This window comes from Oxyura jamaicensis, chromosome 17, assembly GCF_011077185.1.
Source record: "Oxyura jamaicensis isolate SHBP4307 breed ruddy duck chromosome 17, BPBGC_Ojam_1.0, whole genome shotgun sequence".
NCBI classification, from domain to species: domain Eukaryota; kingdom Metazoa; phylum Chordata; class Aves; order Anseriformes; family Anatidae; genus Oxyura; species Oxyura jamaicensis.
The window spans coordinates 5,945,617-5,960,648 of record NC_048909.1 but is presented as its reverse complement, the minus strand read 5'-3'; the positions used below and the strand labels follow the sequence as shown (position 1 = coordinate 5,960,648).

At 51.0% G+C, this 15,032-nt stretch overlaps 1 protein-coding gene across 2 annotated transcripts; it reads right to left on the bottom strand.

Moving 5' to 3' along the window:
- Positions 1-498: 498 nt before the first annotated feature.
- Positions 499-14,931, bottom strand: DOLPP1 (dolichyldiphosphatase 1). 2 transcript variants are annotated; one of them, XM_035341324.1, is made up of 8 exons: positions 14,778-14,931; positions 7,966-8,066; positions 6,616-6,700; positions 6,263-6,362; positions 5,309-5,407; positions 3,883-4,011; positions 3,137-3,226; positions 499-2,667 (listed from the first exon to the last, which is right to left on the bottom strand). In XM_035341324.1, exons 1-8 carry the CDS (start codon positions 14,851-14,853, stop codon positions 2,631-2,633), a joined length of 717 nt encoding a protein of 238 aa, XP_035197215.1. In that variant the 5' UTR covers positions 14,854-14,931; the 3' UTR covers positions 499-2,630. The 2 variants fall into 2 exon arrangements, with proteins under 2 accessions (XP_035197215.1, XP_035197216.1); XM_035341325.1 differs by lacking the exon at positions 5,309-5,407.
- Between the last annotated feature and the right edge of the window lie 101 nt (positions 14,932-15,032).

Here is a 15,032-nt window from a genome sequence, read left to right as displayed (position 1 = left end):
GTAGGCAGAAGATGCAGGTAACAAACAGATCACAGAACATAGGAGAGTTTATTACAGAGTCTTACAAGAGCTCTTCTCCCTCTCTTACTCCTAAGCATTACTGTAGGGAGCTTGGGTTTGAAGGCAACGTGAAGAGGAACAGCTTTGTACGTTACACTGCTCTCCATGAAGAGATGCAATCTCTTCCCTGTGCTCTAGTTCAATTGGTGCTTCCACACAATTTTACCAGCTGCCTTTCAAAACAGCTTACAAAAGCTGGGAAAGTGCTAGTCACTCTTTAAACAATCTTCTTTCAGCCTTGTCCTTGGGAAAGGGAGCTCTGATCCTCTTTCTTGCTTTAATTGTAAGAGATACAAGGAGAAAATAATTGGTTTTGCAAGTAGTGAGCGATTAGTACCAGCTTTCAGATTCAAACATATGGAACCGCCATGTCACATGGCCTACCTGATGTCCTGTCCCAGTTTTAACAGAGCTATTTTAAGTCAGACTGTCCTTGTGAAAGCTGTAAGGTGCCTCTTTATTCTGATACACCTTCAAAGCAGATCCAGTGCTCAGGTCCTTCAGATGTTAACAGAAACAGGACTGCTGATGTTATGGAAAAAAACAACACAAACCTAAACGGTTCTTAAATCTGGTTTGATGCAAGTGAAAAAACAGTTTACTATGCAAAGCTACCTGAACACACAAGCTCAAACAGCTTAATTCCTGATCTCCTAGATCAGGGTCACTACTTTCTACAGTTAATACTCTGGTTGTCCAGCACTTTCTACAGCAGCCAACTCCCACTCCGTATGAACACACAAATTCCTATGGCAACAGGCACAGATGAAAACTTAAAAAATAAATAAATATCAAAATCAAGGTGAACAGAAATACATCTCACTTCAAGCAGCTTTATAATGCAGGAGTCTGTTTAAAGTGAAGATAGTAAAACAGGCAGCAAGACTGAGATGTGACAGTCATTTTACCTCTGCTCACATGGCTGCATCGAAGGCACACCGATGACCTTTGAGCCAGTTCAGAAGCTGTCCTTTATCTGTGAAAGTTCAAGTCAATTGTGCTTTGAATAAATATTTCTCCGTAGTTACACTTGAACTGCTGCATTATATACTAGAAATACAGAAAGTGTCCATGCACAGCCCTGAAGCACGTTGAGTATAGCCCTTGCCAGGTTAACTCATGGATCACTGAAGTTGGAGCACACACAGATGGCAGGCACACTCCCACAGAGACACAGCATCCAGAGAGCTGACTGGCCAAACGAGGAATCAAAATGGAAGAAGGATGGAAAGCAAAACTTGCTTGCAGGAGTTTGGCACTCGAGATTATGCCTGCAGAACCCCAAACAATCCCCTGCAACAACTGGTAGGAGTATCTGCTAAGATAAGCCCGCTACTGAGTTCACACCTGGACTCTAACAAGACTTCAGAAAATTCAAACAGCAACTGAGCTAGTTATTAGTTGTTCACCTTATTATTTCTTTGTGGTTGTCGCTTTGTTCGTTCTTTAAAAAAATCCCTCCCTTAAGCTTTAACAAAAATAAAAATAAAATTAAAATCCAGTGCTTAAGACAGAGACTAGCAACTGAATTTCGTAAGGCTTTGGGCTGACTTATTGGAGCATAGCATTGCTTATGACCAATGGGCCTTCTAGCGCCATCGGTAGCACACCAAGTACAACAACAGAAGCTGTACAGATCCCAGCAACCCTGAGGTAATAAAAGAATAAAGGAAGAGATGAAATAAACATGAGATATGTATGGTAATCTTGCCACCTAGAAGAGATTCTGAGAAAGACAGCCTTGCTAATTACACTCCAGGAGCAGCAGTGGAAATATATATATATATAAATATATATATCAGTGTATTTCGGTTTTCCTTTGTTGTTATTTTTTACACACACACTCCCCTTAATGGAATCCGTGCAGGCTTCCCCCCAGAACCATCACTAGTGTTAAAAATCAAATCTTTAGTGCTTTCTTTCTATCTATACAAAGTGCAGTTGGAATTGAACTGGATCTCCCAAACTGGTGGCAGAAAGGAAAGAAAACCTTCCTCTCCCTTCTACCTACGTTACACCATCTTAGTTCCCCTCCCCTCTTGAGGAATTTTTCAAAACTAGAAGCCCTAATTAAGCATGATCAACTGGAGATTAGTTTTGTCATCTTCTTCCAAAAAGAAAAACCCAAACAAAAAGCAGAACAGAACACACAAGGCCTCACCCACCCCAAAAACAATAGCTCCGGTTAAAAAAATAAATAGTGTGTATATTTCATGCTGAAGAAAAAAAAAATAAAAAGAAAAAAGTCACAGAAACGATTCATTTTTGGTTTTCCCTCCCCCAAACATGACACCAGACATTGTCTCCCCCCTCCCCTGACGTAGACATGATGGTACATTCCAACCGGCAATGTGCATCTGTGTTGAAAATGAGTTTCTACTCCTGCACGGTCCCACATGCATCAGGGAGCATCCAGCTAGCTGCTAAAGCAGAGCAAAGGCTTTCAGGTTTTGGGTATGGTCCCTGCCTGTTCCTTTGGTCCATCTGTTAAAAGGCTCCTTGCTGCTCCCAGGTCTCTGCTCTTGTCTGTCTCCATCAAAACGCGCGCGCTGGTCCCCACGCCTCCTGAGTCACTGGAGCTTCGTCCCCAGCTTGCGCTGTCTGTTTCTGCAACGCCAAAAGAGAGGGCAGGGTGAGGGAGCTGGCCCCGACGCTGGATCAGTGAACTGTGGCAATCCAGGGGGCAAAAGACAGGATTAAAGTATGGCTCTGCTCGGTTCCACACAAAAATAAAGCTGCCCCGCTGCACTCTGCGGACAGAGCTGTCCTTCCCGCCCTTTCCAGTCCCAGAACAGCCACCACGTCCTAAGCGCCCACAGACTGACGTGTGGATGTGAGGTTATAAGCACCTGCTGGCAAAGAACACGGGCTGGGGAATTGAAATAGTGATTTTTTAAATGAAACACTAATCTCAAATGCTCCCGAACAGACTCGCCTTCCGGATCTGGTTGTTAACTCACAACCTGGTGTTTCTTTACCCCATTCTATCCACAGCAGCTCTCTACGTACTAGCACGCAGTAACTACACCTAACAAGTCACGCCAGCTACAGCTCTTCCGCCCCTCAGATCACTTACCTCGCCTCTGCTCTTGTGACTGTATATTCAAACCACAGGATGTTAGGAATGAGGCTGGTGTCTCGGATTAAAAAGAACTCTGAAATTGGCCTGAAAACAGACAAGGGGGTAGAAAGGGGTGAAATAATTAGGCTTTTCCTCTACCACAGTTTTGATCAGCACACAAAAAGAACAAAACAGCCACAAAGCATAAAACCTTGTCCAAATTTAACTCGACTATTATCCTTCCATTCGTGAAGAAGGCTCCTTGTTAAATTTCAAAGAAGAAATACCGTGTTTTTTCTTTCCTTATACAACACTTCTGGACTACATTACATTCAAATGGCTTTGCAGTCTCACTTGGTTATTAAACCGATGAAGGTCTGTTATGGTTCAGAAGTTATTCTTAACAAATACCCCGCTACACCCCACCACTTCAGCAGGGCCTTACAACCCGTTTCCTAAATGTCATCTCTCTCCTACCTGTAACTGGCAAGGGCGTGTGCTTTTTCGACAGGCGTGCACAAGAAAACATGGAGGAACAAGTTACAGAGCTCACAACAGTACACAAAGCTGGAACAGAACCCCGGAGTTCCTACTGCCTGTAACATAGTTCGCAGAAGTCTGACCAACTTTTGGTTTGGTCAGGGAGTTGTGCCACCTCTGCGTCATCAGATTATTCCAAGAAGCTCACGTAACGAGCAAAGCAGTGACCCGAGAAACACAGACTTGCAGGAATAAAACCTTCACTGAATAGAGAGACTTACCACGCAGCTATCCTTGGGAAGAGAGGAGTTAGTATCTCCTGTGTGAAGGCAAACCAGGCTATGGCCATAATGCTTCCTGCCACACCTCCGTATAAGACTTGGCTCCAGGTGTGGTAAAGCAAATAAACCCTGCAGCGGAAGAGAAAAGTCACCAGACAGACTTTAAAGCAAAAGGAGGCACGATTCAAGGGCTGATGTTTCACTGGACCCTCCAAATTTCTTAAGAAGTTATCCTCCAGATGATAGAAGTGGATGTTTTACTTCAGTTTTCATTATAAAAAATAAAAAGGGGGAAAAAATGGGAGACAGTCTTCCTGCTACAGCAGTTTCAGCTTCGGGCACTTCTAATTTGAGTTTAGCTCAATAATCCTCACAGTCTTCTTCACATACCTTTGGATTAGCTGAAGAACTGCTGCCGTTGGTTCCCACAAGAGACTTCTCCAAAGCCAGCAGCAGGAAAAGTCCCCCCCAAGCCACCAGAGCTGGAGCTTAAAAACTTTTAAGAACAGGCAGCATTTTGGCCTTGATGCTGCAGCTCTGAAGCGTGACAACACGAAGGCTGCACTACTACAGAGCAGCTCCTCTGCAGCCAGTCAGCCGTATTAACGTTTTTAAAGCTATCCCTGCACAAAACCTACATGAGTCACATTCAGAATTCTTTTCACCCATTTATCATGGCCATTAAGATCATCTCAGCTGCCCTTCTACCTTGCACAGGCCAATGAATTTCCTCAAATTACTTTTTATTTAAATCAGACCAGCCATCTTCTATGAAATTGTCCTGACAATTTTAAAAATAACCAGTAATGAGGAACCAGCTCTAGCACACAGTCAGCTGTGCCAACAGGTCATGACTTTTCTGGAGAAAACACGGCCTTATTTCTAGTCTGAATCTGTCTGGTTTTCAGCCGCTGGAGCTCATTATATCGTCTACTCAAGGAAAAAAAAAATCATCAAAACTTCATTTTCCTTATTCGTCGCGTTAACGGAACTGAATCTTGCAAGTCAGACAGCTGCACACGTCTGTATTACCTACTGCTCAAGCAAAACAAAATCAGTTTGACCAACTGTAGCAATCCGCATGCTGCAGACGCTGGTGTGCCAAGGCATGGTGCGATGCTTTCATGATTAGTGCTGGAAAGAGGGCCAGGCAGCAAGGCTAGAGCAATGGAGCCAACGGAGACTTGGTACAGGCTCGGCTGATCCCGGGTTCCATAAAGGCATCTGGGAAGCACCACGCATGTAGCACCTTTGTTTGGGTATTTAAAGGGGCTCATGGCAACGCAGCAACCTCGGCAAAGCTCTGGCTTGTGCAACGCGGTCGTTGGGAATTAGATTGGGAAGGCGGGATCGAGAACGGCGGGGCTGCCGGCTGTTAGAGGCCACAGGAGTGTATGAGAGCATAAGACAAACGATTGCTCCATACCTACTATATGAGACTAGCAAAGCCACTGTGACGAGGCAGATGGACAGCACATGTCGCCATAGTAAATCCAGAAACCTCGCATTGTTTGTTTGGTGCATTCTGAAAGAGATGGAGAGCCATTAGCACAGTGGCAGGAAGCTGAGCAGTCCTTGTATCTACTCTCGCTACCTCCAAAACCCTAGGAAAGCTCTACTCCGAGGGACCAAGGGCAACTCGGTATCATCCCAGCATCAATCTGTCCTGCTGGCAGCACTTCAAGAGAAGCCAGAAAGCCATACTTCTTTCTCCACCTATTCTCAGCAATCAGTGTGATGGAAGGCAGAATGCTCGCAATTACAGCAGCTGATGTGAGAGACACGTGCTGAGCATACGCAACAGGGAGCAGAGACAGAGTCCTCCGTCACCCACCAAGCCAGGAGGAACCGGGAGTTTTGTCTTCCTCCACGCCTGGAGCCACAAGACAGAGCCATGCCCCAGCGAGAATTTCAGGAAAGCACAGCACAGCAGAAAGAGACGGAACTCGGTACAGGAGATGGACTAAGGGGTCATGCAAGTGGGCGAGAGCTATTACCTAAAAGACTGCAGACGACCCCGCTGACCAAACCGAGTAGACACATGAGAAAGCAGCTCTTCTTTCCTCCTCCCTCCACGCAACCCCCCCCCCCCCCCGCCCCTTCCTTCACGCTGGTGGGTCATCGTGGCTTATAAAAGCAAATCAGGAGACCTGTAGCCAGAGGGGCAGCAGGAGGCCCACCCCAATCCTTCCCTTTTGGGCAGTGGTAAGCGCAGTCCTACAGATTCGGGCGGACATGCTCCACCCGCCCTAGTTACAGCACGTTGGGCAGGGCCTCAGATTTAATCCTGCCGCGTGCTGAAGCGGCGCGCAGCAAGGGAGCCATCTACTTGAGGTGTTTCAATGTATTAACAGCCAAAAACCTGACAGTGAATTTTTACCTTAAATAAAGGAACAGAAATGAATAGACTGAGAAAAACCACATGAACTGGGAGTGGCTGGACGGCATCCCATATTTTGTGGTCACTGTTGAATGGGCTTCTGGGAAGAGAAGAAGAAAGAGTATGGTCAAGGTCTACTCCCTACATAGCAGCTGGAACACTCCAAAGGTGAAGCCAAACCGCTCCACCAGAGTCTGTGCACACAAGTTCACAGGACACATCTCTGCCAGCCTTCTTACACCCAAACATCCAAAGCCAACACGAGGCAAAGGGGAAAGTGCCCTCCAACACCCCACGATTATCATTCCACTGGAAAGGAACCAACACCGTGACACCGACGGGCCATTCCGTACCTTCACAAGGCCGTGGCTCCCGGATAACGTTTTTTATTAACCAGTTCACTCCCTCGTTGAATGCCAGCCCTCCCAAGAACGAGATCTGCGAAGGCAAGACAACTGTGTCATCGTAAAAAAATAACGTTTGTGTGCTCCCATCAGCAAGCACAGAAAGCAGAGTTTCCTGACGGGGCAGGTTTCGAGGGATTGTCTTTCACTGCCGACCAACAGGGGGAGCACACACCCCACTATTTGGGTAACCAGCTGAAAGAAAAACTTTTCAGGTTTCCTCTTTTCCCTCCGTGAATGTTTTTTTTCATCCTGAAGCTCCTGTAAATGAAGCCACATTGTGAACAGAGACGGCCTGCTAGCATTTGTTGTCGCTGTCGCTCCACAGTCCGTCCACCTCCCCTCAATTAGTGCTGCTGTGACCAGATTCCCAGCTGGTGATGATCCCCTGACTCCTTCACACTCGGTCCCGTTTCAGACGAAGCAATTTTCCACTCGGTGTCCTGAGCTACGGGTTAGGCTGCTGCAAGCCAGCTGGCGCCTCCCCCCGGCTCAGCGAGGACTTCTCCATGAACCCGAACCAACCTCGACACCTGCCACATCCCCACCGTCCATAACAAGCTGGGTACTCAAAAACCCACGAGTTTGTGATGAGTTCCTCTAGTTTATTCTCTTGGGCTGACAAAAAACCTTCGGGCTGCCCAGAATTAACAGCTGCCTCTCTAGCTAGCAGCGGTTTAGAACCTACAAGTCCCATTCCCAGGTCCCTTGGGCCACTGGTTCCCGTGACACCACGGCCTCGCACTGGAAATGTGCTGCCAAAAGCCTTTTGCTGGCCCCGTTTTATCTGTTCACTGAGGGCAAATGTCACAAGTTTAGACCTCCTGAAGGGAATTTAGCCGTGACGCTGATTCCCAGCTACCTGTCAGAGCAGACAAAGCGTTATGTATTAAAAAAGTCCCTCGTTGCTCCCTGGGACAGAAGCAAGAATCAGTTGTGTCCCTGCTGTTCAACGCACAGCTGGGAAGCAGCCCTTACCCGGATCCACTCCCTCGGGATTTTGTAGGTTTTATTTTGGACCCCGTTTTGTGCCTCCCACCCTGCAACAGCGTTCTTCAGTTTCTCAGGCATCTCCCACTGATGTCTGTGGACAGCTGATGCCCCAAATACACCACAGAGTAACAGAATGTCAGCAAAGACTAAACCTGGTACAAGTGACAGGGTCTGTGGGGCTGACAGGAGATCACCTTACCTAAGCGGGCTCTTTGAAACAAAAAGATGTGTGAACACAGGAGCAGCGAGCCATAAACGAAGCGATTGCTGTCATAAGGAGGAGCTGGAAGGGAGAGGAGGACTCACCGTGTGAAGCTCCCTCTTGAATATGATGAGCGTTACAAAGCCAACAATGATGAATATCGGACCGAGGCTCAAATAAGCTAAAAGCTGACCCGAGAAATCACCTAGGGAGACAAACAAGAGAAACAAATCAGCTTGAACCTGTAGCTGCCACCAGGCCAGTTGGTGCCCGGGTTGCTGAGAGCGCTTCAGCCGGGCTCTGTTCCACACGGAGCACCGCTCAAGCCCCAACGGGAGCCGAGGCAAGAACGGCAGCAGTGCTCACCCGTGGCTTTCAAAAGCAGGGAGCAGAGGACCTCGAGATGACCGCCAGCCAGTTTAGAGCAGTGACCACGGGTGTGGGCCCGGGGTCGCTGTAATCCAGCACAAGCACACGCTGCTGCGACAGGGGCGGCTCCTTCCCTCCCCTTCGTTCACATTGCCTCTCCCTGCCCCGGCGATTACCAGCCAACACTCCCCAAACAAATCCTTCCCTGCTACCTTCCGAACGCGGGTTCCTTTTCAGCTGGATCAGCTCCCTGATCTGCCTCACCACGCGTCTGCACCAACACTGCCATTAGCAGCACGGGGAGGAAATAAATAGCTAAACATTACAGGAGATGAAAGAGGAGAGGGAAAAAAAGGAGACTGCTTGCTACCAGCAGCCCGCTTGTACCATCCAGGAGTGCCTTTGGGCCTCCACCCTGACTGGTAAGAGTCCAGCCATCCCCACGGAGAACCGGGGAGCGGTGCCGGGACCTCCCGGCAGGACATGAGGCCCTCAAACCCACCTCTTCATCCTCCACTGTCACAGAGGCAGGAGGAGACAAGCTAAGTAAAGAGCAACCCGTTTCAGCCCAAGTCGCTCCTGTTCCCTGAACAAGGCCACTCGGAAGTATTTGGAGGGAAGATGCCAGCACAAACTCTGGGGAAACAAACGATCACATCGCTTTGCTCCGAGCTCAGCAACTCGCAACCAGGAGAGAGACGGCGGAGAGCAGAGCAGCTTTAACCACACCGTAACAAACACCGAACGAACCCGGCGGGCAGCTTAGGAGACGGGGGGCTTCCTGTGCTGCTTTTCACAATCCCATTTTCTTCAGCCCACTCTGAACACCAAAGGATGAGCCCCCCACGGAAAATTCTCCCTTCCTCCCTCCTTGCAGGAAGGGAGCAGGACGGGACGGCGCTGCGAGGCCGAGCTGCGGACGCGCTCCTTGATCAATTCCTCCCCTGCCCACGCACCCGTTTTCACACAGCTCCTGGCACAGCAGACTTTAGCCTCAGCCTCTGAGCGCAGCAAGGGTGGAAAAAAAAAAAATGGCATTGCACTGCTACAAAGTTCACGCTGCTGCTGGTATTGCCTCACAGCTGTGGTTGCATCAGGTACGGCGCGCAGATTCCTCTTCGGTTCCAGGCTGCGTTAGATGTGGGAACCGGCAGCACCAAAGGGATCTCACGGTAGTTTTAGTTCACCACCCTGAGGAAATCAGGAAGAGCTGGAGGATGAAACCCCCAAGAGGAGCAGGTTTCTCACTGGAGCTTGGTTGTATTTTGTTTTTAAGGTGAGAAGTGTTGGAAGACCCCGGACTGGAAACTTTTCCTCCGCCCTACGGCCGGTTTGCCCCGCGTCCGGCAGGCTCCAAGCGCCGCCGCGGCACAACGGCAACGCGCTGCTCCTGCACCCGCTGCGTGCTGCTGCCCCGGCTGCCCAGCCACACTGAATCGAGCCCCTTACGGCTCTGCATGAAGCCCAAACACTCTACAAAACGAAACCTGACTTAAATGATGAGGAAATTCACGAGGTGAGACAATCAAAAGCTCCTCGAAAGCTTCAGGAGTATTTCCCATAGCCTGAGCTCCTGTGGCATCAGTGATCATTTCCTCACCGAGGCGTCAGGTTCAGGTCATTCACGCTGCCAATCCACGGTACGCAAAGATCTTGGTCTTTTAAACCAAGAGGTGATTTTGTCAGGCAATAAGCAACCCCGGTCAGTTATCCTCCAGGAGGGCTCGACGACCGGCACGAATGGGGGAAGAACACATCAGGAAGCAGCCTTAAATTTAAATAGCACCAGCAACACCCAGCTCCAGACCCTCCGTTACGTTACCATCCAGCACACCCAGAAAATCCAGCCCCAGGCTCCCGCAGCACACATCCCTCACTCGAACCGAGCCCAGGAGCAGAAACCAGCGCCCCAGACACCGCCTCCAGGCACAGCGCCGCGTCCTTTACGCGGGCAGACGGAACTCTGCACACCGTAACTCCCCAAACATTTCAGCTGTCCGTTTAAAACAGAACAGAGGTGGCATTAATACTACTTCAGATTACTGTAGCCAGCAGCAACCAAACACAATCGCATTCTGAAGCTGCTTTTTCTGGGTGAGGAGGCAAATCAACAGCCGTGCGTTCACCGGAGGCTCAGCTCTGCCCCGGAAACTCCACCAGAAACTCACCGACACCATAAACGTGCTCTGAGGCAACTGGAAATCTCAGGGAAGGCGAAGCAAGCTCAGAGAGAAGGGCTGGCACTGACCACCACACGATGCTCCCGCAGCCCCGGAGATGATGCCTTGGGTCACCGCTGTCTGTTCTCCTCGTGCTCGCAGACCTCTTCCCAGGGAACCAAGGATTGCAGGAGAGCTAGCGGCTCTAAGGCCACTCGGACCTAGCAAACAGGTTCCCCTTTACCCTTCCATAAAGGTGATTTTTTCTTCATTTTGCTTCAACTTGAGAATAGGAAGCAATTCCTACAGCCACTAAGAACAGAGCCCACCAAGAGCACCAGAACCACAGGCAATTGCAAGAGAAAAATCTGTTTAATACACAGCCTAGGTTGTTGTTTGTCGAATTACTTTTGCTTATTTGAAGTCCTGCCTTCCCTGGGCATTATTTGGGGATCAAGACGCAAAGAAGAGAAGCTAACCACCTCATTTTAGGGATTCGAGAGAGAAACAGATGAAACAGCATCTGAAACATCCGCCGATCAGCAGCACGCTGTTTCTCCGGCCTCCATTCAGCACCTCCTCCTGCTCTAATTCAACATCTGACCCAGCGGCCTATCGAGGGAAGCACGCCAGGTTTACCACACCAGCTCAACCTGTACACAACAGAACCATGAATCGGCGGCACTAACCACATCCTACCACAAGGTCTGGCTTCACCGCCGCCGCTTCCTCCTGAAACGTCTATTTGCGGCGCTGCCGCCGGTCAGGCGTCCTGTCGAGACGCACGCGTGCGAGTTGCACAGACGAGGGCAGCGTTCCTTCGTTGCACGCGTGTTTACACCTGCAGATACTCACGCGGGATCGGCCTTTCCTCCCCTTGCACGTATCCTGCTACCACGAGCTGGGGAACAATAAAACCATCTTCAGGAAGCTTTCAATTCCAGCGCGCGGCGCGCAGACGTGAGGCTTCTGCTGGAAAATCGAACACCTGACGCGGCACTGAAGAAGCCAAACAAGCGAGCTTCTTTCAGCAGATATTGCTGAGGTGTGAAACGAGCCCCAGCTGGGCAGCCAGCACCCCGAGCACAAGTCACGGCAAGGGCTGGCAGACCAGCTGTTAGCAGAGGACTGCAGGCTGATGCCAAACGGCAAAGAAACGAGCACGAAACACGCACAGAGCGAGCGCCTTTGCTCTGACACATCATTTCTCTCATGGGGTGACGGTGTGCACTTGCCTCTCCAGCTCTGCCTCATCTTAGAGATCCTTCAACACGGGATGAAGATCGTGTCGCTCTGCAGAGAAGGGGGTTGCCTCTCCAGGGTTTTCTCCTCGCAGAGTTTGTCCGACGTGAGAAAGCTCAGAAGGTCGCGGAGCTTTAAGAATCCCAGCGGCACTGAGGAGAGGAGTTCTGTTGTTTTTCCCCAAATAATAATAAAAAACAAACAGGGCAGGAACTCGGTGTCTCCCCAGTGAAACTCGCCCTACAGGCAGGAAGTCCCTGAGGATGAGTTTTAAGTCCGCAACACAAAGTCACCCCATGCGAAGTAACGCACAGGGGAAAACACAGCCCTGAGTACACAGACACGGCGACGGGACTTCGGTTAGCTGGTTAAAAAGAATAAAAAGTCATCTCTGGCTTCGTGTGAGCACCATGCCGCCCGAGCAGTATCCAGTGCTCTGCAGCAATAAGCCAAGAGCATTTCTAAGAGCAGAACACAAGTTACCGTTACAGCTCTACAACAAATTTACCACGCGATTCTTGTCGCACCAGCTGAAAAAGGAGCAATAAACACGGGAAAGGCAAATAGGAAGTAGACAAAGAGAGCAGGAATGGAAAGGCAGCCGCCCAGAAAATATCGAGTAACTCAGGTTTTCAGCTGAAAAGGGAAAACGAGAATACAGCGGTTCTGTAAGATCACGAATGATATGGGGAAACGGACAGCAAACATCGGTTACCTCTCACTGAGCATGAAATAGTTCAGCGGAATTACCGAGCAGCGGACTTAAAAGCAGAAAAGAAGCACCATTAAACTGCAAAGCTCAGTGCCAACGGTAGAGATCCAAACGGAAATAGGTTCAAAGAGCAATTAGGCACATTGGGAGTATGGCTTTTCCATGCCCATAAAGGACATAATCCCGATGCCATCACCAGCTCATTACTGGAGAGCAGACAGAAGCAGCATTATCCCTGCCCACCTAGTGCCAGAGGCCCCACACGGTGCCAAATCGCACAAGAAGCACGGTTGCTGCTAAGAAAAGCACCAGGACCGACCGTTTCCAGAAGTGAGAGCATTTTTAAAGACCACCCTCGTAAGCAGCATGGTTTAACGCAGTGTCAGGTTTGATTTTTGACGTTTTCTATCAATCATTTTCCAGTTAGGTCTAAAAAACACCGCTCAGACCATTTGCAGGCAACCCCACCACAGTTTATCGGCTGCTTCTCAGTCGATCTCGCCCAAAGCTGCCGTTGCAGAAAGCCCCGAAGACCGAGCAGCCAGGCAAGCGCTAAGGATGGGTGCTTGGAGCGCCTGAAATACCGCGAGCGACAAGGGAACACCGGACGGAGACGGGAAGGACGAGCACCCTCCTGGAGGCACCTGGCCCTTACCACCGTCACAAGCAGAAGCCCGAGAACAGGGCTTCGTCTGTCAGACAGAAATCAGCACTGACCGATTTTCAGCCGGTCGCGGCGAAAGCGCCCGTCGCTCGAGGCAGATGAGAGCAGGAACGACGGCCGTTCTGCGCTGCCAGATTTCAGAAAGGAGAGATTTCAAGGGGCCAGCGGCCTCACGGACCGGCCAAGAGGCAGCGAGTTCGCCACACAGCCGTGTCATGCCCAGACGGTTTAATAATTGATGTCGGTAAAAGCAGGATCCATTTCTCATTCCATCCCTCTATTAGCACGGGGTTACATTAATTCCGCTGTACCGAGCATGCTGCCAACGCCGTTATTTTATAAATGTATTATCCAGCAGCTTTATGGACCTGGCCAAAAGCCCTACACAGGCAGGACACAAACAGCTTTCTAAATAAAGTTAGAGCGCTCTCCCCAGATCCAGGGGAAAGTAGCAGACCTACCATCTTGCTGCAACTCATTTTTCTAGACGAAGGGACATAAAGACCCTTTTGTACCTCCAGCTGTTCTAATTTTCAGCCTTTTCTCTCCGTTTTATGGGCTTCCAGCATCACGTATTCTATCCAAGCCAAACACAACGCTCCGGAACACATAACCCCAACCCTGGTGGTGATTTACCTGCCTTACACAGTCACCTCCTGTGTTTGCCTGTACAAAAGTAGCCAATGCAGAGAGAAATAATCGAGTTGTCCCATTCTTTAAGGTCCGACAGACAACCCCCGTGCAGCAAAGTCTGCAGGCTTCCAGCGCCCTCACTTCCCAAACCAACCCAACCAACAGCGTACAGGACACGCTGTGTATAACGCCAGGTTTAAATAAGGACATAAGAGGAATCTACCAGCGTTACAGGAGAGATTATTCCCCCTCCCCTCCTAAACTTGAATAACTTTGAGAAGGGACAGCAGGAGAACGTGCGGGGCGAAGGAAAACACGAGACAGCCGAAGAAATGCCGGCGTTTCACAGAAGCGCCAGGGAAAACCCTACAGCCCAGCCGTGCCGGTGGCGCAGGGAGGGTATTTCCTTCTTCAAATCTTTTCAGTGCCCTCGTGTCCCAGGCCTCCTGGCTGAAGCGGTGCTTTTGATCCCCGCGGGCCTGGGATGTTTGAGGGGTCGTGCTCTGAGGGCGGCTTCCACAGGAACCGAAGCCGAACCACTGAGGCAAGGGGCGCGCAGCAGCGCTTTGTGGCAGGTGAGGGAGCAGCTAGGAGCATTAACGCCAAGTTTGGGTTCAGACCAGCCAGGCCCCGCACCTCACGGGCCGGTTTTTCTCTGATTTTCGACAGAAAGCAGCCAAAAGCACCCGGTGTGCAGCCTGCCCCCACGCCAGCACCGCACGAGGCGCCTCAACAGGAGCTCCCCAAGACCACCAGCACCGCTGAGACCGCTGTGGCGGCCGCTCCAGGGCGGGTGGGGCCTCGCCCTCTCACGCCATGTCGCCGTGTCGCCATGTCGCCGACAGGCAGCGCCATGAAGACGCTCCCCCCCCCCCAAGCCCCTCAGCCCCCGGGGCACGGCGCCCCTCGCAGTGCGCATGCGCAGCGCCCCGTCCTCCTTCCCCCCCCTCCCCAACGGGTGGCTCACTATCTGGCAGCGCCCCCCCACCGCGCACGCGCGCCTCGCCGCCTCCGGCTATCAGCTCAATGGCTCACTATTTCGCAGCGACCGGCCCGGCCCTCTATAGGGGGGGTTCGCGGGGCGCCGCTGAGGGGAGCGGCGCGGCGGGGGGTGAGGGGGGCGGCGCGGGGCTTTACCTGCCGGGTACTCGACGTGGGTGAGGGAGAGCGGCCGCCACGGAGCGGGGAGCGAGCACTCGCCGACTGCGGCCATCTTACCCGGATACCGGGCCGGGGCCGCCGCAGCCAATCGCCGCAGACTTAAGGGGCGGCGCGACCAATGGGCGGGGGAGGCCAGAGCGGCGGCCCAATGGCGTTAAGCGGCAGGTAAGGCGCCGGCCAACCCGCGGGCAACCAATTAAAAATCCAAGCCGGGGAGCGGCGGGGCCAATA

Excerpts from the sequence above, each read along its gene's own strand:
- DOLPP1 (XM_035341324.1), bottom strand. The coding sequence starts at position 14,853 with ATGGCCGCAGTCGGCGAGTGCTCGCTCCCCGCTCCGTGGCGGCCGCTC. Across the intron at positions 6,701-7,965 it reads TCAAGAGGGAGCTTCACACG|ATCTCGTTCTTGGGAGGGCT; the intron begins GTGAGTCCTCCT and ends TTGCCTTCGCAG. Across the intron at positions 2,668-3,136 it reads GTCACAAGAGCAGAGGCGAG|AAACAGACAGCGCAAGCTGG; the intron begins GTAAGTGATCTG and ends TTGGCGTTGCAG.